The sequence below is a fragment of the Sceloporus undulatus genome, chromosome 5, assembly GCF_019175285.1.
Source record: "Sceloporus undulatus isolate JIND9_A2432 ecotype Alabama chromosome 5, SceUnd_v1.1, whole genome shotgun sequence".
Classification (NCBI taxonomy): domain Eukaryota; kingdom Metazoa; phylum Chordata; class Lepidosauria; order Squamata; family Phrynosomatidae; genus Sceloporus; species Sceloporus undulatus.
The window spans coordinates 176,651,566-176,677,591 of NC_056526.1; the positions used below are offsets into that span (position 1 = coordinate 176,651,566).

General features: G+C 40.4%; 1 protein-coding gene across 1 annotated transcript in view; it reads right to left on the reverse strand.

The window, feature by feature from the left end:
- MMRN1 (multimerin 1) overlaps positions 1–26,026 on the reverse strand; it is an 83,319-nt gene that overhangs the window by 35,359 nt on the left and 21,934 nt on the right. Inside the window, 4 exon segments of the mRNA XM_042469709.1 lie at positions 5,187–5,219; positions 5,222–5,258; positions 5,260–5,303; positions 19,421–19,527. Coding sequence (XP_042325643.1) covers positions 5,187–5,219; positions 5,222–5,258; positions 5,260–5,303; positions 19,421–19,527 — 221 coding nt within the window.

A 26,026-nucleotide genomic window follows, 5' to 3' on the forward strand; every position in this document is an offset into this window, starting at 1 on the left:
GTCATTTTCAAATTATAAAGAAAGATTTCCACTCTAGCATAATTTATTGTTGCCAGTAGGGAAGAAAAAAATTGTTGTACAAAAAACTGTTCTCAATGAAAGTAAGACGTACACTTTCCTGTAAGTGTAAGTCTGGACTTTTCATTAGAAAAGTGCCCTCCATGGAGGAGTCACATATCTGCAAGATTAAATAGGGCATTTCTGAGAACCACAGACCCAAATCCCTACTGGGCAGACGCTGACATAAACAGCATACACAAGTGATTGTGAGTGATTCTGCATTGTACAAATAATGCAGTTTGACACCACTTTAGACTGCAGCTCCATTCTATAGAATCTATGTTTTGTAGTTTAGAAGATCTTTCATCTTCCCTGTCAAAGATTACGGGTGCCACAAAACTACAAATCCCAGGTTCTGTAGGATGTAAACCACTGCCATGCTAGACGGACACTGTGTTTTTCTGAGGTTCTGTAACTGAAGTCCCTATTGCTGCACCAAGTCAATTAGGAGACAGACATACAACCCTATTTTTTATTTTTGACTTAATGAATATGGAGCTAGTTGACCATTTTGGCAACAGGTGAACTCAAAGCTGTCATGTCCAAATAGCAACGCTTTGTAGTTGGGGATCCGGCAATGATATTAAAGGTAGCAACTTAACATGCCTGCACATCGAAGGTGCCAAGAATGTATTAAGGTCATTTCTTTTTGTTGGCATTAGCTACACCTTCCCTCTCCTGTGGAGCTTGAAAGCTTGCAACAAGTATATGTGTGCATTTGGTTGGCCAATAAAGGTATCACATGTGAAGTCGAAGGCTTTCATGGCCGGCATCCATAGTTTTTGGGGTTTTAAAAATAAATATGCTTCAGTTTCAGTGTGTGGAGAATATAAAAGAGAACCACTGCAGTATAGTAGTCTAAGTGCGGGACTATGAATGTGAAGACCAGGGTTCAAATCCCCACATGGCCATGCAAACCCAGAGGAAGGCAAGGACAACCCCTTCTGAATGAACTGCCAAGAAAACCTGTGATTGATATCATCTTAAGATACCAAAAGTCAGAAATGACTTGAAGGCACAAAACAAAGAACAATAGCCAAAAAAAGTCTCACAACCAAATAATAAAATGCACATCAGATTCAGAGGAACTCAACAAAAACAACTGTGAAAGGTGTTTACCTTCATATCTGCGAGGAATGTGTGATGCTGGTAGGGACCTATGAACATATACAAGTGCTATAGTATTGTCGTGTTTGTACATTCATCATTTTGCCTGAGTGGCATTATTGCTGAGTATAATCTGCACAGCAGCGTGGCTGATAGCCCTGGTCATCAACGGCCTTCAAAGTTTGGGGGGAAAAACCCCAAAGGCTTAGACAACTGAAGTTGTCTGATATAAATCGCTGCATGGGGATTTACACATTACCACCTGTGTTGAATGACAACTTGTACAACTGAATGTGCAGACCGTGTATAACCCATCTGCAATGGCACATGTGCAACCTGTTCCATGAGCTTTGGTCCTGGAATTCTGCTTTGGCAACAACTCATCTGGAATACTAGATGTTTATTACACACAATACTCTTAAAGTGCCTATTCCACTTTGACTCCTCTAGCTGCCTCTTGTTGCATTGTGGATTTGCAGTTTTAAGGAGGGGTATTAGAATTCCAGGCAAGAGAACTGCTCTGCCTGAGAATCTAAATACTCCTCCTTAAAACTGCCAATCCCAGAAGCAACAGGAGGCAGCTAGAGGAGTCAAAGTGGAAAGAGCACTTTAAGAGTATAGGGTGATAAACGTGTCTAATTCTGGGCATTACAGTTCATTGTCAAGAGGGCAAACAAGATTTAAGAGGGCTGGAAACTAAGACCTACAAGGAATGGCTTAGAGAGCTGGGTATGTGTAGCTTGAAGAAGAGAAGTCTGGAAGTGTTATGACAGCCCTTTTAAAATATCTGAAGCAAAGTCACATAGAAGATGGAGTGAGCTGTTTTTCTGCTGCTCCAGAGACAAACAAAAACAATAGATTCAACTATAAGAACAGAGATCCACCCCAAACATTAGGAACATCTTGACTGCAAGAATTGACAAAAAACTGTAGAACAGATTGCTTTAGAGGCTGGTGGAGTGCTTTAGCTGTGTATTCCTGCATGACAGGGGGCTTGCATAGATGCCCTATATCCCCTTCCAGCTTTATGATCTAGAACTGGATGCAACATTCATCAGACAAAAAACTGCAACCCACAAATATAAACATACAGAAGATATCAACAAGATCGGGACTATTATTTTTTTTCTTTTTAAAAAAAATAACAACAAATGCAAAGTATAACTTCTTTACAGAATGTATAATAATGGAGCAGGACAGTCTAACTCCATTTCTGATAATTTCTCGTGTTTTCCATTCTCTCGTTTGTGTATATTTTTTTCCCCTGGCACTTTTAACTGGGTGAGTGATTGCATTAATTGTCTTCTTTTACCTTTAGAAAGCCTGGAAGTCTCTGCCCTTACTTCTTGATTTTGTTGCCTTCCAGAGAGGAGAGTGTCTTGCTCACACAGCGCTCATGACACCGAAATGTTGTCAACCTTCTTCTGTAGTAAAGTCAGTTTCATCTCCTGGCTGCTAACTGTTCATCATTCATTTTTTGTGGCAACCGCGGTAAGGAGAAAAAGAAAGGAACAAAATGAGATAAAGAAAGAGACTGATTAATCACAAAATGAAAAGCAAAAGTGCCAAAAACATCTATGAGCAATTGCCAGACGTGGAGTGAAAACTTCCTGCATTAATAAGAAAAGACCATTTTGATTTTTGTCATGTGTCTTTAGTTAGAGTACATCCATACAAGCCCAGCAGCAAATAATTGTGAATAATCCATATTTCTTATGGTGTTAGTTATAATTCTAGGATAGTATATTGAATAGTTAACAGAAATTTAATGAGCATAAGTGGAGCCTTCTCCATCTAGCTGGTTTCCTATGGAGGATTCAATTTTACTGTTTAAATACATTCATTATATTCCTACAGATAGGCTTTAACAATTGGTTTAGCCGTGCAATAGGAGTAGGTCATGCAAAAATAAGCCATCTCTCAATGTAACAAATGCAGAAATAAATAAATTGTTCTTCCATAGAGATATAGTAGTCCAGCTGTCCATACCTGTGAGCTTTATCAAACTTGTGTTCAGAATTCCTCATATGCTTTTTTAAAGCAAGCGCCTCAGAATCTCCTCCAAATTCTGCTTCAGGAAAATTAAGTGGCATCAACTCTCCATGCCCACTAAATGAAGGGCTTCCTCCCTAACTCCAGCCCCACATTAGGATGTTCAATAGACTGAAGCTGCTTACTTGATTGAAATAAGAATTTTCCTAGGGTCTATTTCCCAGCTGATAAACAGTGAGGGCATGTTTAAAATGGTACAGGTATGTGACAAGATCCAGTTCCACACAGGTATGTTATCTGATTTTTGGATGGCATCTCTCACAGGTAGCTGGAGCTGAAGCCAAAACATCTGGAAGGCAACAGATTGTCTATCCTGGAGCTAATATTATGATCTCCAATTAGAACTCTAGGGAAAAAAGAAGTCATCTTCTTGTGTAAGAGCATTTTCAAATATGCTCATAACTGCTGACCTAATTTGAAAATGCGGGAGGAAGTTCACTGTTGCTAGCCAGGGGCAGGTCACCCATGGCACTGCATCAGCAATATTTCATGCCAGCCCCCTCCAACCTCATGTTCTCCACATGTTTTGAATTACTATCTCATCTCCCACCTCCATTATCACTTGCAGTTCATGATGCTGCCTATAGCTTATGTGATTTGTAATTCAAAAATCAGGGAACACCAGGTCAGTCTGCATTAGCCTGATGTTTTTGGAGAATAAGGCAAGCGTGTGCAGACCATGTGCCCTCTCTCCTGAGAAATGCCATTCACTGCTTGAAGCCATGTTTTGTTTTTCGAAAGATTCCTTGGATGATATATATGGACAGGAACTTTCCAGTTTATCTCTAAACACTCCTTAGACCAGATTCTTAACTGGTATTTCTAATCCATGTCGTCACCTTTTGAAACCACTTGGTACTAGAAACATACCCAACATTTCACAGATGAAAATAAGAATTTGTGAGATATGTCACTGAGCAACATGACGTATGATCAAAATAGTGCACCAGAGCTTTTGGTCTGCTGCCATAACCAGCTACCATTCCCAGAATCCATAGCACGAGCCATGGCAGTTAAGTGTGGTGTCAAACAGGATAATTCTGCAGTGTGATGATTCTCTATGTGGTATTTGACTATTTTGGTTGCCACACCATTTGCCATAGCAAAGCATGCTGCCGTCATTACCTCTGTAGAGTAAAAACTGAAAGGAATCAACACATTAATATCAGGCAGCAATAACAGCTTAACCTACCCCAACGGATTCCTATGCCCCTCCCCCAAAATTTTTCAGAGAAATAGTCATGTAAAGTCTATTTCAGATCAAAGCATTAAAGGAGTCTTCTTTCATCTTGTCACTGCTGCTGCTGCTGTGTCTACCTCCAAGTTGTTTTCAACTTATGGCAACCCTAAGCAAACCTACCATGGAATTTTCTTGGCAAGATTTGTTCAGTGGGGCTTGCCCTTCCCTTTTCTGAGGCTGAGAGAGTGTGATGTGCCCAGCAGTTTCCATCGCTGAGCAGGGATTTGAATCCTGGTCCCAGTGCCGAGTCAAACACACAAGACACCACACTGGCTCTCTGTTTCTTTAAGAGTAACCATTTATTTCAAAACAAGTCTTTGGGACCTGCTACTTGAATATGAACAAGGAGCTATAATCCATGAAAGTGTTTGCTAAAATACAATTGGGTAGTCTAATGATTGAACTTGCTCTGTATATATCTGCCTCCTGAACTTTTTGTTGTTTCCAAGAAGGCCACTGTATTTGTTATAACTGTTTCCCCCCTTGTCCCCGTGAATTTTTCCATCCAGCACGGTACTGCTAATGTAAACTCACTTTCTTTTCTTCAATACCTGCTTACCCCCTAATCTTTCGATCCTCCAAAAGGAAACAAGATGCAAGAGACTCCTGTGCTTTTTAACACATGTCAGGGGTGGGGGGGGGGGGTGGGGGGGATTTCTTTTGTTCTGGATTTAAAATAGTGTTGACAATTATTGTGTTAGGGACCATAGTAATTACAAGCGCTGACCTGGGTCGCTGGGATCCTGCTGTTCTTGTGATGTTGTTGGTTTCCTAGTGTCCTGCCATTGACAGCTGTGTTTGCTCTCCACTTGGTTGCTCTGAGTAAGCAATTGATCCTGTTGAGCTAAATGGGGAGAAAGAATAAGAATGATGAGAAACATTCAGCATGACATTCACCCAATGTCAGCAATATCATTGCCCGTGCCCTTCAGAGCCCTCTTCACCTCTACTCTGCCAAATCCTAATTATTTGTGGAGATTTTCTGAGCTAGCTGCCTCTGCCCATCTGGACCACATCTATGCCACCATATTGGGGCAGGGATAGCAAATGGCTTTAATTCTTAACCAGAGAGGATATAATTGTCTCCTCAGGTGCGCAATTGATGGCGATTTGCAGAAGCTTGCACTAATGCAAGGTTCACCCTCCCTTATCATTAAGAACACTTGGAGAGCTACAAGATTAATGCTGAAGTGGAAGCTTAAAGAAGGCATCAAGCAAGCCCAGCATAATAATGATATCAGGCCCATTGCTCAGCTCCATGATCATGGGAAATGGTAATCCAGGTAATGGAGCTTGTATTAAGAATGCTAGGAATGTTCTGCAAGGTTTAGTGCTGGATTTCAAGTTTGCCCTTTCATGATGCTCAAAACGATATTTAGCAACACATTGAAAATCTGCAGCACATTTGGAAAATATTGCTGAGATTCGGAGGTGGAAGAGTGAGAGGGATAGGTTTGCATTTAAGAGAGTCTATGTTTTGTCTTGGATACCCTTCACACTACAGATGGTTATTATTATTATTATTATTATTATTTATTATTTATTATTTATATTTCCCACCTCTCCCTGCTGACGAGGCAGGATATAACACAAATTAGCACAGTAACGATTATAAATACAATCATAAACACTGACATTATTAATCAATAAAGTAGCTAAAACGTTTAGAACATCTAAAACATTTAGAAAACATACATCAAACCAGAAGTGAGCATTTATCTTAAAGATCTCCTTTAAGAGTCAGATGGATAAGCCCCAGGAAGAGATCCGTCTTAAGTGCCTTCTTAAAGGTACTAAGGTGGTGATAAGACAGACTCTCCGGTAGGCCATTCCAAGTTTGGGGGCTGAGTCGGTAAAGGATCATAGGAAGTTGACTTGGGCTTATAGTATTCTCATAAATTCTTCCGCGATGTTCTGAGAGTGCGGGGCGGATTGTGTAGGGAGAGGCGTTCCCTCAAGTAACTCGGGCCCAAGCATGAAGGGCGTTAAAGGTAATAACCAACACTTAGTATGTGCCCAGAAGCTAATCAGCAGCCAGTGAAGATTTTTAACACAGGTGTTATATTGGCCGACCTTGGCACAGAAACTGCCATGGCTAAATCTTGTGGAATCTGGGGTTTCCTGTTTGGTGAGATACTAAGAATTCAAAATAGCTCATGAAGCTATAATCCAAAAGTCCATAGGATAGAGCCATGACAATTATACTTCAATCAATTGAAAACTGCCATTGTGGAGATGTGTGCTATCAGTCTAGAAAACCAAAAAGATTGCACTATCATGGAAAGCTTAGATGGCACAGCAGTCAGGATATGTTTTTCACTTCTCCAAATAAACACAAAAAAGGAAACCCAGATGTGACAGTCTATTGCAGTCAGCCCTCTGTATTGGTAGGTTAACCATGGTGGATTGGAGCATCATGAATGGTGGTGCAATCCTGTCCAATTTAGCAGGAACAATACCAGTACTGTATTCCCGTCCACTTTTTCAGCTGCTTTCAAAACGTCCAAGATTCTCTCTACTCTCCTCCCCCACTTTTGCCCTTTGTCCCACTTGCAAAGGGCTTTCAAAATGAAAAAGTGGTTTGTATCTAATTAAGTTAGCTGGGGGGGGGTTCATGGGAGAAGGGATAAAGTTCACCTTCCTCAGTCAGCGGAGGCAATAAACAAACTGCTACAGCCTCTCCTAGCTTGCCTGTTCTTCCTCATTAATATATTTATTTATTTTTGGCCATCTTGACTGCACACTGAAATTGCTGGCCACATGTGTCCCCGTTTTCATCCGTGAAATGTTGGAGGGTATGAATCCCATACCGTCCAACATTTCACAGATGAAAGTTCAATCCTGCATGCATGGTTCAGGTTGATTCAGCTTTCCCATCCTTTTGTAGGTCAGTAAAATGTGTATCAGCTTGTTAGGGCCAGTTGGCTAACACCCGTAGAAACCAATGTGAAGTCGAAAGTAAACCACTTAGAGAGTGATTGCACTATAAAGCAGTAACTGCTATTGCTATTGCATTATACCTGACAGTGTCAGCCATACACTCGAGGCCAATGCTTCACAAGTACTTCTATTACCTGGTCCCCTTGCTTTGTTAATGCAACAGAAGGGGAATGGGGAGAGCAGAAGGCCCCAGCACTGGGAGCAGGGAAAGTCAATGGAGGCCCAAGAAGTAGCAGTAGTTATGAATTATCTATTAATTCTGCCTTTTCCCCAGTTCAGCTCAAGGTAGCTTAAATGATTAAAGCAAAATTCTCGACATACAAAAGCTAAAAATGTAATTAAACCATCAGTGGTACAAAATGCCCTGCAGAAATAATTAAGGTCGCACAAGGAGACATAAACAGGATGTTTTCAACCCATTTTAGTATATAAACAAAGCAGACACTCAACAGGAACATAAGAGCTGGAAATATTACACAAAGAGACTAAATTTTGATAACATTCTCTATCTGTATCCTCTGCTCACAATGGAGAGGGAGTTGCCATTGGAATCTAAGCCTGCCTATTTAAGAGACAGTCATGTGATATCACAGAGGATGCACTGCAGAAATCTCCAGTTTGAGACCACTTTAACTGCCAGCTCAGTGCTAAGGAATCCGGGAGACTGTAGTTTATTTGACCCAGAGCTCTCTGTCAGAGAAGGTTAAATGTCTCAAAAACTACAGCAAGGTACAAGTGTTTCGTATTAACCTTTAAAGCCCTACCTGGCTTGAGTCCTGACCACTTGCGGGAGTGCCTAGTCCATATAATCCTCCCCTCACACTTCAGTCCTCTGGGAAGAACCATTATACAACTTAAGAAGACCAGACTTTCAGTGGTGACCAGAGGAACCTTCTCATTAGCTGCTCCTAGGCTCGGAATGACTGCGGGATGAGATCCATCATATCACCACCGTGGAAGTCTTTGAAAGGGTATTAAGACGGATCTCTTCCAGCAGGCCTTCCCAGACTAGGGTAGATCCATTAGACTGCCTTCTCATCCTATCGATACAACATTGCAATCTGAATGACACCCTATCCCCATCCTCCCACCCCTTTAGAGGAAGACACATTTCATGCCCCAATCTGCCCACAATTTTAGTATATTCGCACTGGAATGTTTTAAATCTATTTCTTGCTGTTTAATCCTTTTTATGGGTTGATAAGGTTTTTTGGGGGAGTGGGTTGGGGTTTGGGGGGTTTAAAATGTGTATTTTTTATATTGTATGATGCTATAATTTTATATTGTTGTAATCTTGATTCCTTTGCGAAAAAGCAGAATATAAATAAATACTAGTAGATAAGTACAGTTCCCAGAATCCCCTAGCATTGAGTCAGAGCAGTTAAAGAGATCTCAAATTGGATTATTTCTGCAGTGTGTTTTAGATCTAAGAATTAAAACCTGTTGAGAATATAAACCATTGGAACTGTTAATAAATCCCCAGTGATATCATTCAGAATGTGACTGTCTCTTAAATAGGCAGGGTTAGATTCCAATGGCAACTCCCTCTCCTTTGTGAGCAGAGGAATCCAGATAGAGAATGATTATAAGAATTAAGTCTCTTTGTATAATATTTCCAAGCTCTTATGTTCCTGTTGAGTGTCTACCTTGTTACACACTAAAAATGGGTTGAAAACATCCTGTTTATGTCTCCTTGCTGACCTTAGAGGAAGACTAGTTACAATGCATGATCTGATACAATGAATACCTTCCTCTATTCTGAAAGACAGTAGGAAGCAAACACTACAATGATGGGCTGAAATCAGAATAAAAATCAAGCCAAAGTGATTAATATGTTAGATATTTTACACAGCAATCTCAAAAATCTATCATTTTTGTCAAGCCCATTCTGAATCAGGCCAGGGAGGGGGAGTTTGCCCATCAGTAATAATATCACACTGTACTCCATATAAGAATGAGGAATAATTAAATCTATATTGAGAGGTTACCCAAGGGACATTCAAGAGAACCATATCATTTTTAATAACGAAGGAACAAAATTGCACTCCAGATACTTGAGAATACTCTGAACAGGTCTCTTAAGAGAAGCACTTTCCAGTGAGTGTGAGCAGCAGGAATTCTGCAGTAAATTGCCATTTGGAGTGTGTTTTCTGTTTTATAAAAATGGCTTCCCATACAGTTTCATTGCACTTTTGTACACTATTATAGCTCACTACAAAGGGTGTGAGAAAACCAAGATATAGTAATGAGTATTTCTATACTGCTTGCTAAATATTCAGAATGCTTCTATCTTAACACACACACACATATATATAGGGGCTTAGGAACTGTGCCAGCACACACACTGCATGTTGTCCACAGGAGCTGTTTGTGCAGTCTTGGAGGGTCTTCCCGCAACCCATCCATCAAAATAAAAAATTATGCAATTCTTGACTAAAACTAGCAGCCCATTCACACTACACAATTATAGCATTATGATTCCTCTTTAACTGCCATACTGCATACTATGGAACCCTGGGCTTCATAGTTTGGTGCTGCACTACAGCTCTCTGGTGGATAATCCTATGCCTCTCCCTCAATTGCAAATCCTGCAATTCCATAGGATGTTGCCATGGCAGTTAAAGTGGAAGCATAGTGCTGTAATTCTATGATGGGGAAAGGGTCCAAGCTCTTCTCCCTACATCTTGTTTTACCCCATCAGGCTTCAAGAGAGGGTGCTCATGAATTGTGACCTGGCTGTCATTCTCACTATACTCCAGATGAAAAGGGGGTCTCACAGTCTCACACGGGATAGAGAGAGCCTAAATCTTAAGGGGCGTTATTTTAGTGCAGCTGAGATTAACATTTTATTACCTGGCTTTTGCTACCTTTGCCCTCCATGCCTGCATAGTCAAGAAAAGGGAGGGCCTCTACCTGTATCAGTCTTCCCTGAAGATCATCTTAAAGACCATTTTTAGCAAACAGCTTAAACAAGAAGCAGGCCCATGACACTGACACTGTCATTTCCCCCCCTACTTTAACACCCTGTCTGCATGGGCCAGGATATTCTGGGGGCAGTCACCACAGAGCTGTCCTACCTCCCCTCATTAGCTGCCATCTGTTCTCATGTTGGGGTGACTATCTACATGGGTGTCCCACGGAACTGCCTGGTACATCCACTGTCACTGCAGGTTGCTTGCTTCTGAACTCAAAGCAAGGGACCCATAGCAGTAATGGGTGTGCTAGACAGTTCAGTGGGACACCCATGCAGGCAGCCACCCTAGTCTGGGAATGAAGCAATCCAGATCTTCCCAGAAGATCCCAAGTAAGAGGTAAGCTTTTAACATTTCTTTTAAAGGTATTATACCACAATTGATTGTGCCAGACATAATCTGAACTGTTCACACATGAATCAGGGTTTGGGCCATGTGTCATCCAAACAAATGTGCAAGAAGGAGAGGTGACACGCCTTTTGGGCCAAAAAGCCAAGACCTAAGATTTTTTTTATTACTTTGCCTTTGGCATTTGAAAACTTGTGTAATGTCTATTGCATCTTTTGATGAAAACAAGTGCCTTAAAAAAGGGTGTCTTGCAATATTATATTTTGTTACATTCCCTAAGGGAGGGGGATTGCACAAGTCCTCTTAGACTGGAATGAAAAGAATATTTGTTAATTTTCACTCCTCAAGAAAAAGGTGGGTGGTTTGACACTTAAGACTCAGGCTTTTTCTGCACAGAAAATATGATCCTTGCACAGCTTGCAGGTAAATAAAATATCATTTCAAATAAAGCATTCCAAATTGACAAGCAACTATCGTGCATGTGGGTGTTCTCACAAGGTTACTTGGGATTTGTTGTACAAGGTAGGAAAAGGCATGGTTCTTAAGCCAAAGCCTCCCTCACGCTGCTCTTTATATACAAGCCAGCACTGAATGCAGGCAAAACAATTAGACCTATAATTCAGCCAGTAGCCTCCTGGCAGCATAGTTCAAGCTGAAGCAAAATGAGCATGAAGCTGCATCATATTGAGTCAGCCCATTCATCCACCTAACATCACATTCAGGTTGGGGAACCATTTGTAGTGGGGGAAATCCCTTCTGACACGCCCCCCCCCCCATCATGGCCTGGAAGGCATCACTAGGGTTTGCATCACCCAATAACTCATGGTGTTACACACATACACCATTGACCTCCTCCCATAATACACCATACAGGATCCTTAGTAATGTGTTTTGTATTGTTATTCATAAATCATAATTCCTATATATCACTGAATGTTGTGACATAAACAACTATTAAAAATAAAAAATATACCTTTAAATTACAATATCATACACACACCCTAAATTTATTTTCATAGTTTCATGTGGTTAAAGTGAAAATTTGGCAAGATGTGATGTTTTTAAAGAATATTTATTTAAAAAAAATAAAAATTTGAGCATTTGGGGGCTTTTCTTTCACTTAGCCACACCCACAACACACCAACTTTTCTGTATTTTAAACTGATGCAGGCAAATGTCACAGCTCTTATCCACCAAAAGGCAGATGACACTTTTTACACTCTGAGGACTCTGCTTCTTTAGGCTTCCGGTCCAAGGTCCTTCTCCTTCCCCTGACCTTTATCTACACAGAGTAATTGTCTGAGTTTTCAAACAGGGGTCTTTCTCAGCCCTATTCAGCACTATGAGGGAGCAAACCTGGGAAAGTTTGCATATAGAACACATTGAAATATGCCCTTCAACATTTCACAGTTGAAAACGGATGCACATAGCCAAGCAACATCAGAGTGTGGTCAAGATGGCAAAAGTTATTAATGAGGAAGAACACTGAACCTAGGATGGGCTGCGGCAGTTTGCCTTATGAGAGCCTTCTAGGAAGGGCAAGATTCCACCCCTCCTCTTTATCTGATGAGTTAATTGCATCTAAACTGCTTTTACACTTTAAACTTACTTTGCAGTCATTGAAGTAAGCTGAGGACAAAGGGGGAAGTGGGAGGAGGAGAGAAAAACTGGAACATTTTCAAAACATATGAAAAAGTGGGCTGTGAGAGGGTTTATTGTGACAATTGCCAAATTGGGATGGTAGGTGGATTACGACCACTCCATCGGCTATTGCTGCCTCACCTCATACCAGAATATGCTGAAAAAGCTGCTGTCCAAAGGCCAAAATATTGTTACATCAGTTTCAGCCACACAAAAAAGTTTGCATTTCAGTAATGTATAAGGCTGGTGCCAGAAAATCAAAAAACTCATGTGTAACAGAAAGAAAGCAATCTCCCTAGATGCAAGGAAAAAGAAAAAAACAGAAATAGCCACTATGAGCAGAATCATGCTGTGAACATATCATGAGATACCCAAATCAGGAGGTCTACCAGCAGAATCCATTGAAGATGTTACTATGTCTTCTCTCTCTCTCTCTCTCTCTCTTAGAAATGTAATTGTTTATTAATAATTCTGCACAAGTTGTGACATCCCAAGGCCAACACTGGCCACCATATCTGTTTTGCCAGGAGCCAGGTAATCTCTCCTTGTTTGTAGTCTCATGGCAACAGTAGAAAGAGAATGTTTCCCAAGCCACTAGGGAGTCACTTTATTTGGTGGGTGAGATGCATTTAGGTTGGTGGATCATGAAGGAAGGTTTGAAGGCCTGGCATACATAGCAACACATTTCAATATGACTAAATATAAAAGTCTAGTCAAGCAGCTTATTGGGGGGTTGGAAAGAGACTAAGGAGAGGGGAAACAGTGTGAATCACAGTTATGACCTTAAACTGAATTTAAATGAAAAACCTTTCTTTAGGTACAAAGGGATTAAGGAAAATAGTTTAACTGTCTATTTCCCCCCTTCTTATCTTAGTTTCCACAGATCCACTGGGCTTGCTGCTATTTGCAGATAAATGCCTCCAGGGTCACAGGGGTTGCCAAGAAGAAAGAAAGGCAGGAGCTGAGGTTTGTTGCTTAGTTGACATGATTTTTAACTCCTAAAGCTATTTTGTATAGAGAAGACAGTCTAATATCTGAGCATGGTTCTAAAATCTAGTCTCTGTATCCTGAAGGATCAAGCAGTACAGCATATGATATACAATGCTTTGATTCAGTCAATAGTTTGCCTTTGTGCATTCAGAGTAAACGTGGACTTAGCATTAGATTGCTCTCAACACAACCTGGATTTGCATTCTCTCTGGTCAAAATCCTATTGGACTCTGATAGAATGTGAAGTTTCTCCAGTATACGTACACCAAAGTTTGAACAATCAAAGGCAAAAGGAGGCTAATAAAGGGAGAAACAGGCAGCCAAGTGAAGGAAGCAGAGCTGGGAGAAGGGGCAGAGGCACAATGGCTACATCATCTAGCATCTTTTGCACAGCTTGGCACGGAGAAATAGACACCAACTTGTCTCCATCTCTCACCAAAGATTTAGGAGATTATCACACGAGGGATATTTACACTTTAATAACACTATTTGGACATTATTTAGCAATGGCAAAATTGCAACACTTACTTTCACACGGTGTCGCAATAACAGGTCATAAACTATTCATGAGTGGTAAAATAGCACTTTTACAAAAGAAGGGGTTGTGATTAGAGAGAAAAAACAGGTAATCTCTCACTGCTTTGACTCACAAGTGTGATTCAGGAAGTGATTCTGCTGAACAACACACTGGGAGACTGAGGGATTCAATTTATTTCTGGAAGGATTAATGATGGATTCTCAATGGCACTATTGAAATGTGATTACCTTTCACACTTTCACAATAGCGCTAATGAAGCTATATTAGCAAGCCATTAACGCTTTTTTATCATTAATGAGAAGTTGCACTCGCACAATGCTTCGATGATGGGAGAAGTACGGTATGTGCATGACATCATGTGAAAATCTTCCTGCAATCATGCAAACATGATGAAAGCATAGCACTTTTCTTCCATTTCTTATCCCCATGTGATAATATCCTTAGGCTGCTGCCACAATACAGAATTAATGCAGTTTGACACCTCTTTAATTGTCATGGCACCATCCTATGGAATCCTGGGATTTGTAGTTTGTTGTGGTACCAGAACTCTCTGTCAAAGAAGGCTAAATATCTCATGAAACTATAAATCCCATAAATCCATAACATTGAGCCATGCCAGTTAAAGCAGTGTCAAGCTGCATTAATTTCAAAATATAGATGACGCCTTACTTGAATAGATGGTTTGCATTTAGTCCATCTTGCTGAATAGAATTTTGGAAAGGAACCAAAAATGTTTAGTTTTGAGGGGGGGAAGTGGGGATTTTTTTTTTAAATGTTAAACAGTGGGAAGGGTCTACAGACTTTTCAAAGGGAGAATTGTCCCTCCTTCAAAGGGAAGTAATTCACTTTTTATTTTGATGAGAAAAAGAATGGCCTGGGAGGAGTGAAATGCTGCAAAGGTAGCAGAAAGAGGGGAGACCATTTGCACATTTCTGATCTAGGTCATACATCCTTCCTTCTGACAGATGGGATGGCACTTTTCAAACCATATCAAAAGCCATGATGAACAAGAGGTTGTACTGAAAGATGGCACAAATAAATTCTACATGCTATAATTATAGAAAGCAACAATTAAGTACTCCACATGGGGATGTGAGATCTAGCTGTCCTTACAGCTTATCCTAGCAGCAACCAAGGCTGCAATATAAGCTGAAATCTCTGTTCACATTCTCAGTGGTTGCTGTTATCTTCATATGGCTGTAACTGTCAACAGGAGTTAAATACCTGCATTCATCCCAATTAATTACATAGGATTTATCAGGTGGCAGTGTGACGATATCATCTATGATGGGAGGGGAGGGATCAGTTACTTTCCTGTGATAAGGGACCACCTGATGGATGTCCTTTTATCCTTTCACTTACTATTCTTTTGTTCCCAAATATATTGGCTGCCAGTGTGATGGCATTTCCCCCTCCAAACAGTCAATCACATGCAACACCCTCCTTATTAAATCAACTAGCTGCTTTACTTTGAGATATGCTACAGTTTGTATAACCCCCAATCTTCCTTTCAGCTCCATTGTAGCATTTTATATTTCTTTGCAGGAATTATGTTCAGTAATTAAATGTGGGCCATGTCACTCAAAATTCAGAGACAAGCCACTCAACAGAGAGTTGTAGCCTTTCACAGCTCCATGATGAGCATGGATCATAAACTCATGTTTGTTGCTTTTGTGCTTTTGTGTTTGTCTGGGATGGACATGGTGGTGCCCATGTTTTACATGAAGAAGATCCTAAGTTAAACCTCCAGCACGTTAAGATTTTAAAAAAGGACCGGCAATTTTGTGACAACCTTTGAGACTATACTCTTTCTCCATTGCAATTCCATTACTGAATTTTGGCAGCAAGTACAGTGATGCTATGGTGAAGGATGTTGTTAATTGCTATCAAGTTAGCTTTGACTTAGAGCAATCATATGAATGAGAGACCTCCAGAAAACTTTGGGGCTCAACAGACCATCTAAGGGGTGGCTCTGTGCCGCCCTTTTCCTTGCCAGATTAGGGCCATGGCAACCACATGCCGCAGCCCCAATCTGGCCTTTCCATGGCACAAAAAAAAGAAGCTGCAAAAAGCGACTCTTTTCATGCTGTGAAAAGAGCACCCTAGCCACTACAAAGGTAGCTTTTCGGCACTCCTTTTGTTCAGCACCAATGTAGCACTGTGATGCCCCACACTGTGTGGTTGGACACACAGCATGATGCCAGCATGGGGGCAGTGTGGGGGTGGCTGGCATGTGCACACCATGCCCCCATGCAATCCCCACACCAGTCTGCACAGGCTCTTTGTTATTAACAGCCCAGTGAAAGACTTACAGACTCAAAGCTGTGGCTGCCTTTATTGAGTCAATCCACCTGTGTTATAGTCTTCCCCTTTTTCTGCTGCCTTCCACTTTACCACCATTATTGTCTTTTCTAAGGAATCATGTCTTCTCGTGGTATGCCAAAAGTATGATAGCCTCAATTTAGTCATCTTGACTTCTAATGAAAGTGCAGACATGATTTGCTTTCAAACCCATTTATCTGTCTTTTGGACCATTCATGGTATCCACAGCATTGTCCTCCAGTACTACATTTTAAATGAGTTCATTCTCTTCCTATCAGCTTTCTTCACTGTCTAGCTTTCCCAACCATATGTGGTATGATTCGTAGGATGGATAGGCAACCGGTAGCTCTGGGACCACATGTACTGCCACATATATTTTATCACCCTTAACTTCTCCAAAGAGAGCCAGCATGGCATAGTGCTTTGAGTGTTAGACTACTACTCTGGAAACCAGGGTTTAGTTCTCAGCTTAGCCATGAAACCCACTGGGTGATCTGTGGCAAATCATACTCTCTCAGCTTCAGGGAATGCAATGGCAAACCTCCTCTGAACAAATCTTGCCAAGAAAACCACATGATAAGGTCTTAGGGTGTCCAAATGTCAGAAATGACCTGAAGGCATACAACAAAAATGACTCCTCCAAATGGCCCAGAATGTCCCTTGTCAGCTCCTCAAGGGTGAATGGTATTTCCTGGAAGCCTATAGGAGTTCTCAACTCACCTTTTAAAGAAATTTCAAGCCACTGTACTGTTTAACATCAAAAACACCAATTTTTCTAAGCCCCAAGTGGTCTATTGTTTATTACATATTAATGGCTTATTTTTTTGTAATTTTAACTCTAACCTGTTTAATTCTTTTTTAAGGGGGATATGGTATATATACTATGGAATGTAGAATGTTTTTAAATGTTGTAGGCCACTTTGATTGTTTTCACAAAAAGTGGGATATAAATAAAAATTATTGTTGTTATTATTATTATATTAGCAATTTCTATTTTTGTTGGTTTGTTACTTTCTGGGTTTTGTCCTAAAAGTCCAGCATTTCCCTCCATGGTCCCAAGTAGGCTGAAATTGAATCTGAAAGTAATGTGATATCACTACTGTTTTAGGATCTGAAAATGGACCCCCATCATTTTTACTTTTATAGTATATATTTTGAAAAAGCAGTAATAATAAACCTTGGGAACCTTTCATATTCCTAATGTCTGGGGTTGTGGATGTAAAAGCTCCATGGATGAACAGAGCCATTCTAGCTCACCCAAAATACCTCCCTCTTCTCAGTTGTGATATAAGAGGGAATCTTGTATCCATGGGGATTCCAGTCTTGCCAGTATTAAGACTTTCTGCTCTTGGATGCAAACAGCCGTGACTTCTCTACATTTCTCCACATAAATTTTTAATCACAGCCTCTTCCCTACCGCCGGTGATTGAGTTCCCTACCGCAGCTAATGGCATTTCTTGTAATATTCATCCATTTAAAATATGTATGTGGATGCCATATCTTATTTTTCAAGGGGAACTTGTGTGTAAGGCTAGGAGCAAGTGATAGAAGTCATATAGCCTGTTAAACTACAGTGCCTTTGCCATGTGTTTGATCACTAGGGCAATCGTAAGAGTACAGGGCTCCCTGCCTCAAAGAAGCAATGTTTTACACAAGGTCGGTACAATCGCCGGTGTGGCATTTTGCCATCTGCCTCAATCTTAATCCAAATGAAACTCAGGCTATAAATTTACTTTGACTTCAATGGGAATAGGATTGAGTGTCTAAATGGATGCCCTCTGGCTGGAATATATTCAGAGGCAGCATACCTTTAAAAGTCAGGCGGGTCAAGCTGCTGTAGGTGAATTAATTTTTAAACAAGAGGCATTCAGAAGGCCATGATTTAATATCTCTAAGTAATTACTTTATAAAATGATGTCTTGAACTGGATGGTTTTCTCTGTCAGGGTTGAATTAACCAGTATGCTGACTATGCTGAAGATGAGGTCCTCACCAGATTTATTCTCTTGCTGTGACTGACTTATCAGAGAATATTTTTCAGGATCAGTCAGGATTCAAGCCAGAGGCTTCATGCTTTGTACAGAGGTGTCCTTAACATGAGTCATTTGGGGCTGTGCACTAGAAGACAAATAGCAAAGTGCTTCAGGCGTAGTCCCTATCCCCCCTTTTGGCATGTTTATCATAAGAAATAGCTTTATATTTTATTTTGAAACAATGCCAGTCCAATTTTAAGAAATGTCCACATGGCTCCTCCAGTCCATACATCCAAGTTGTTACTTCAGGTCTCTTTGCCTATCCCCACCCCCACCCCACAACATTTCATATATGAAAACCAAACAACATCAGAGTGTGGTGAAGATGATAAAAGTTATTGATGAGGAAGAAAACACAAGCTAGGAGAGCTATTAAAGTTTGAGCTATTAAAATTCCCCTAAGCAGATTAATTTATGTGTGCCCTCCTAGCACCCCAGTATTTTAGGTAACAGTGTTTAAGAGTCCTGGTGGCACAGTGGTTAAATGCCTGTACTGCAGCCACTCACTCACAAACCATAAGGTTATGAGTTCAGTACCAGCAAAAGGGCTCAAGCTTGACTCAGGCTTGCATCCTTCCGAGGTCGCTAAAATGAGTACTCAGCTTGTTGGGGGTAATTACCTTACAGTTGTAAACCACCTAGACACAGTATGAAGCGGTATATAAATGAAGCTGTTTGTTTTGTTTTACCAGTGGCTCCTACTGTGCAGTACTAACAAACATTAGCTATGGCACCACTGCTATTATCTATGAGAGACCTTATGCTAGTTTCACACACACACTTTGCTACTCATCTGTCCGATGTGGGAGACCCTACCAACAGCAGTGCTATAATCATCATAGCCTCTTTCTTTACGGGAACATACAATCCCACCACCAGAGAAAGGTGAACATACATTCCTGGGTTTAACATGTGCTCAAAAGTTTCTTGTTCTTCCCTTCTCTATCTGCCTCCCTGCGCCACCATTTGCACCTGGTTTCAGTTACTGGACCTCAGGAGTTCTAATTAAAGCAAAGTACATCTTGTAAGCCTGAGGTTTGCCCAATTTATTTGGAAGGCCTTCCATATCCATCTACCACCGATGGATCCCCCACATCCTGACACACACACACAAGCTGTCTCTTCTTGCAAAGGGATCAGATCGTTCCTCTGAAAGGCTTAACCATCATTTTCCATACCTTTGGGCTGGCATGTTCCTCCACTATATCCCGGACAGCACTTCCATTCCAGTGATGTCACTATCATGTGTTTGATCCTGTAAGCTTGGTGAGTCCTTGACTGGGAGCTGCAAGGTGATTTGGAAAGCAAATGTTAGTGGGGGTCTGTCTCAGATGAATGGACATGATACAGGATGATACATCAGTAATAGGCCACAGAGGGATTATTTTTGAAGTCTATTGATTGCATCCTGTGCAAGACCACAAGTGAATGCTTTTTACGGAATGGCCTCATGTCAAAGCTAGTGAAAATAAAGACTTCAGGAGTACAGCTGAAATTAAATATTGGGAGGCATTTATTTTATTTATTTGTTTGAAATACTCATTAGCTTCTCTGCAGCAAAAGGTCTCAGAGTAGCTTATGGATTTAGAAGACTGGACTTTGTAATTCGGAATAAGCAACCATATGAAACAGAACCATAACCCGAGAGTATAAAACCTCCAAATTGCATCAAGGGATCTGCACAAATAAAATGTGTTTTACTTGATTCCCAGAAAAAACTGGTAGCACCAGAAGTAATCTTCCTAGGTAATAGGAAGGTAATACGAATAGGGTTCCACAACAGAAATTCACCTCACGTGAGAGAGTAGGAGGACTGAAAGCAAAAGGCTGCTCTTAATTCCTAAACAGATTTATGCAGGAAAGGGCAATATATTACAGAATCTAAACTGATAGTTTTCAAAGAAGCCATATTCAAAGTAGACATGTACATCACTTGCAGCATAAAAAGGAAGAAGGAAGGAGTGGCGGGGGGGGGGGGAAATGTGGCAGCACCTTTAAGACTGTTTATTTTTTCAGATGAAAATAATTTTATTTTTGTAGAACCCAAAGTGGAATCAAAATTTGTAAATACTAGAAACCAGTGTTTTATAAAACAGACAAATAGATAAATTAAGAGGTTTCTCCCATTCAAGTATAACAACAAGTCATAATATTTTAGTACAAAACTATTACTACTACTACTACTACTTATTGTTGCTGTTGTTGTTGTTTAGTCATTTATATCCTGCCATTTCCCCAGTAATGGGACTCAAGGCAGCTTTAAGATTTTAAAACTGATTGAGATAAAAATGCATGAGAACACATCAATAAAATTATATAAAACTTATTTTAAAATCCAGTTACACAATCCACAGAATTAAAACCATTAAAATCATTAAAAGACAGATGATAAAAGTTAATAAGACAGCATACCATTAAAATCCAATTGCAGTTAATTTATAAAAGCCTGTCAGAATAGAAAATTGTTCACTTTCCTATTCCTCATCCTTTTTCAAAAAACAAAAAACAGTCTGTTCCACCAAGTTTTCTGGTAGCAGATAGATCTATCTAGCATTTAACCTAAACATGCATTGCTCTGAGGCATAGTGGGAGATCAACATGGTCCAGTATTGCTCTGTCCTACCACATTGTCAGGGTCCACGAGAGGTGCTTTGCTTTGAATCACCTCCAACATACAACCAACTCTAGTCTTGACTTTGCTTCCATTTTGTAGGGTATATGCAGTAAATACTCTGTTGAATAATGACCTAAGTCAGGGTGGGCAAGCAGGCTGCATGCAGTTCTTGTGGCTCCTAAATGCAGCTTCATAAACCCCTCCAAATGCTCCCCCAAAGCCATCAGATCCTCTAAAGCTGCCTGCAAATGTGGCAATTTGTTTTCTTCAACTCCTAGAGACCCCCAATCTCCTAAAAACATCCTGAAGAAATAAATATGTCCAAAATTTGGCCCAAAAGGTGTCCAGAAGTGGCATTACATCACTTCTGGTATGCCAAAAAACAAAACAAGAAAAAGCCAGTAGGCCCACCAGGGCTGCATCCACACTACAGAAATAATCCAGTTCAACACTTTACTTTAACTGCCTCAGTGCTATGGGAATGGTAGTTTTTTGGAGCACCAAAATTCTCTGACAAAGAAGACTAAATGTCTCACAAAACTACAGAACCCAGACTTTCATAGGACTGAGCAACTGTAGTTAAAGTGGTGTCAAACTGGACTATTTATGCAGTGTGGATGCAGCCCTGGTAGGTACAGATGGGAAGAATGGCTCCTGCCCTTCATAGGTGAACTGAAGGGTTCTGCTTTGCCTCAGGTATTAAAGGGGATCATATCTCTTCCTTTACAAAAGACAGAAAGAGGAATGCAGCTGGTTCCAAGAGAAACAAGAAGATTGTGACAGGTATCATAGGAAAGAGGTGATGCTTATTTCCTATTGAATAAAAAAAATCTCATTAAAAACTTAGGAAGGGAAATGATAACTTAAATTTTACAAATGAATCAAGCAAAATTCCTATTATTTGCAATTGATGTTTCTGTTTGAATTTTCATTCCTGACACATATAGCAATAGGGGAATCCATGAGAGTTAAGTGTTCTGAGGACAAACTAGATTAAATATTTATTTATATGTGACTTGAATTATGCCTCTAGATTCAGATGACCATGAATAACTGGCCATGTAAATGTATGTCATGAAGAACTTGAAACCAGATTCCAAAATATTCACATCCGCTTGAAGCTTCTACTCAAACATGTCTTCTCCAGTTGCTAAACTGAAAGACATACAATTATAACAGAGATTTCAACATCCTTGTAACTTTCTAGGCTTATTTCTTATCAATGATGTCTGCTCAAGATGGCTTTGGACATCACAGTCAAGCAACATCCGTGCATGATGCACATGTGGTGCAAATCTTACACATTTAGCAAAAGGTGCCTTAAAAGATTTATACAATGAGGAAGCTCTACAGTGCCAAGTTCCAAATTGAGGGGGGGTGAGGCACCTAAGTGCATTGAGCTGAATGTGCAAATAATCCCCCATGCTACTATGTATGGTACTGACCCTCCCTCAATGAATTTTGATTAGGATTGGATGAAAATTGTATGAAATCGGAAGCTAAGAAGGAGGGAAAACCTATTGGCAGAGTCTTCAGATGTTACTTTTTGGACTACTATATATAGTCTACTATAAGTCAACCTCATGTATAAGTCGAGGTAGGTTTGGGAGTGAAAATTATGGATTTTGATATGACCCGTGTATAAGTCGAGGGTAAAACTTAGGTGGATGTAACAAAGGTTCTAAAGGATGAAGCAAAGAAAAACAATGCCAAAGAATGTACAAATTTCCAGCTGTGATAACTGTTTCTGCTCACACTAAATGCTGGATGGGTGAGAGAACAGAGGAAAGTCAGTGCTTCCAGGACAGATTATACTCTTGCCTTTCACCAAGGGATGGTTCCTTTTTTTAATAAGAGTTAAAGTACAATACTTACATTGACTCATGGATAAGTTGACTCAGTTTTTTTGGGTCAATTTTTTGACTAACATTTCTAGACTTATACATGAATATATACAGTATAGCTCCCAAGATCATTCAGCCATCCTCTTTATTCCCTAGCTAGTTGAGGGTGTCTGTGAGTTTTCTACACTCTGAACTTTGGTCAAGGAATGTTTCAGACTTTTCAGTGGAAAAGTGGGATGAAAAAAGCTGGGGTAGATATGTGGAATTTAGGCTAGAACTAATCTTAGGACATGAGATTTCCCAATCTAAAGGTTTCTGCATAGTGTCTCCCAGCTCTAAACAGACCAAGTCTACTTTACTGAACATCAGATGCACCAGGAAAAGGAGGTTAATTCTGCTGGCAATAAAGCTAAGGGTGAATGACATTTCCAGCACCCGCCTGCCAGCCAGTGAGACAGTGACACAGACATGCAACAAGAGTCCGGCTTCTGATAGTCACAGCCTTGCTTGCTGATGCAAGGGGATGGAAACATTATCCACTCACTGGCTGATCACCAGGAGAAAAGAAAAGACTTCCTTCTCTTGGTGAGACTGATGCCCAGTAAAGTAAATTAGGAGGAGAGGCAATTGTCATTGCAGAAAGTGTGCCAGGATCACATAATGTATGTGAATACAGATCAGTAATGGATGCATAACTCCATGTTACACATCAGTTCCATTATGTGTAAGGACACTGACTAGTGGGCACCAACCTGCATTGTGACACTTTTGCCAGTGCCTCATTACACATCTTTTGAATCCCCTAACATGATTTCTTAAACCCTCTGCTAATTAGTTAAGTATATGTTTCAGTAAGGCCTTTGACAAGGTTTCCCATGACATTCTTGCAAACAAGCTTGTAAAATGTGGACTAGACAAGGTAATTGTTACATGGATTTGTAACTGGTTGACCGGCCGAACCCAAAGGGTGCTCAACAATGGCTCCTTTTCATCCTGGAGAGAAGTGACCAGTGGGGTCGCACAGGGCTCTGTCCTGGGCCCAGTGCTATTCAACATCTTTATCAATGACCTGGATGACAGAATTGGGAGCACACTTATCAAATTTGCAGATGACACCAAATTAGGAGGAATAGCTAATACCCCAGAGGACAGGATCAAGATCCAAAATGACATGAATAGACTAGAAAGCTGGGCCAAAGCTAACAAAATGAAATTCAACACGGAGAAATGTAAGGTATTGCACTTAGGGTGGAAAAATAAAATGCACAGATATAGGATGGGTGACACCTGGCTGAATGAAACTACGTGTGAAAGGGATCTAGGAGTCCAAGTAGACCACAAGTTGAACATGAGTGAACAGTGTGATGCGGCAGCTAAAAAGGCCAATGCAATTTTAGGCTGCATCAATAAAAGTATAGTGTGTAGATCAAGAGAAGTAATAGTGCCACTGTATTCTGCTTTGGTCAGGCCCCACCTAGAATATTGTGTCCAGTTCTGGGCGCCACAATTCAGAAAGGACATTGAGAAACTGGAGCGTGTCCAAAAGAGGGCGACAAAAATGGTGAAGGGTCTGGAAACCATGCCCTATGAGTAACGACTTAGGGAGCTGGGGATGTTTAGCCTGGAGTAAAGAAGGTTAAGAGGTGATATGATAGCCCTGTTTAAATATTTGAAGGGATGTCATGTTGAAGAGGGAGCAAGCTTGTTTTCTGCTGCTCCAGAGAACAGGACCCGGAACAATGGATGCAAGCTACAGGAAAAAAGATTCCACTTGAACATTAGGAGGAACTTCCTGACAGTAAGGGCTGTTCGACAGTGGAACAAACTCCCTCGGAGGGTGATAGAGTCTCCTTCCTTGGAGGTCTTTAAACAGAGGCTGGATGGCCATCTGTCAGGGATGCTTTGATTTGGATTTCCTGCATGGCAGGGGGTTGGACTGGATGGCCCTAGTGGTCTCTTCCAATTCTACAATTCTGTGATTCTATGATTCTATGATTCTATTTAAAGTTACATAATGTACACTGTGACAGAGGATTCCAACTAACCAGTATTTTTAAGGATTCAAGCATCCACACCAAATTATTTATTGTTTGTTTCAAAGATTATTTATTTATTTATTTATTTCAAGGACCAAAGCAAGGTGAAATCATGAAATGGCATCCTTGACTGATGAGATTTTCCCTGCTTTGAGATATTTTTGGTGCAAGTAATAACACAATGTATTTAGTGTTTACTTTCATGTTACTACTCTTGTTCTGAATAATTTTGCTACAGTCTGCTATTGAGTGAGCAGAAACAGTGTGCTGCTCTAAAGGTCCTTCAGCCGCAAAAATATTTCAGAGTTCTTTCTTTCTCATCATTTCAAATTCAGTTCTGTAGCAATAAATTGCTTAGAGTGCTGCGGTTAGGTAATCTATTGTACTCTGAGCTCTTTTTTAGTTACAATCTGATCTAACCCTAACACTGTAGCCTGGCCTGACTCATAGAGGGAAAGGTTCCAGGAAACAAATCCTTGCACATTTCAAATACCAATTGGCACTGGAATCAAATTTTCCCCTTAATCTTGGTTGGATGATATCTCAGCCTGAGCAAAAGAGACTTGGAAATTGAAAAGGGTTTGAGTTTTATGAGAGGAGATGGACTGGATTTTAAATTTTTTCCCTAGACCACAGTCATGTCTTATAGGCATGCAAACATGCCACCTAGTGGAAAATAATAAGCTGAATGAAACAGTTTGGAAGTCTTTGAAAAATTCCACCATGCTTCCATAGGATCTAGAAAGGAAGTAACAGTGTTTGTCCTTCAGATTTGGACACTTATTGGAAGACCCTAAGCTTCTATATTTCAAATGATTCTGAAGCAATTTTCAAGTAGCAAAAGAAAGTCCTGACCTAATCTTTTACACTTTTGAAATCACAAAGCTCTTGCACTCTAAAACATTAGTAGGGAAGGACAAATTCATTTATTTCCAGCCTATGTCATTGTTACGCATGGGTTCTGTCCTATTACCATTTTTAAAAGCTGCATGAAAATTCCCATCTAAATACATATATAAATAAGAATTTTAAGGGCATTTTCCTTTCTGGCTTTAGATCTTTCCCAAAGGACCATGTGTGCTATTGGTCTTCTGTGGGAAGGGGTCAGCCCATCTGGACTAAGACCCTGAGATGATCTTTGCCTGCCTGCCTGCCTCTTTTGGTATAGCCCCCAGAGAAAGAGCTTGGGGGGAAATGTAAAACTAATCCATTCCTCCTCATCATCATGATGTTCAAAAATTACACAATATTTAAAAAAGTAAGTCTTTGTATTACTCATCTGGTTTCTTC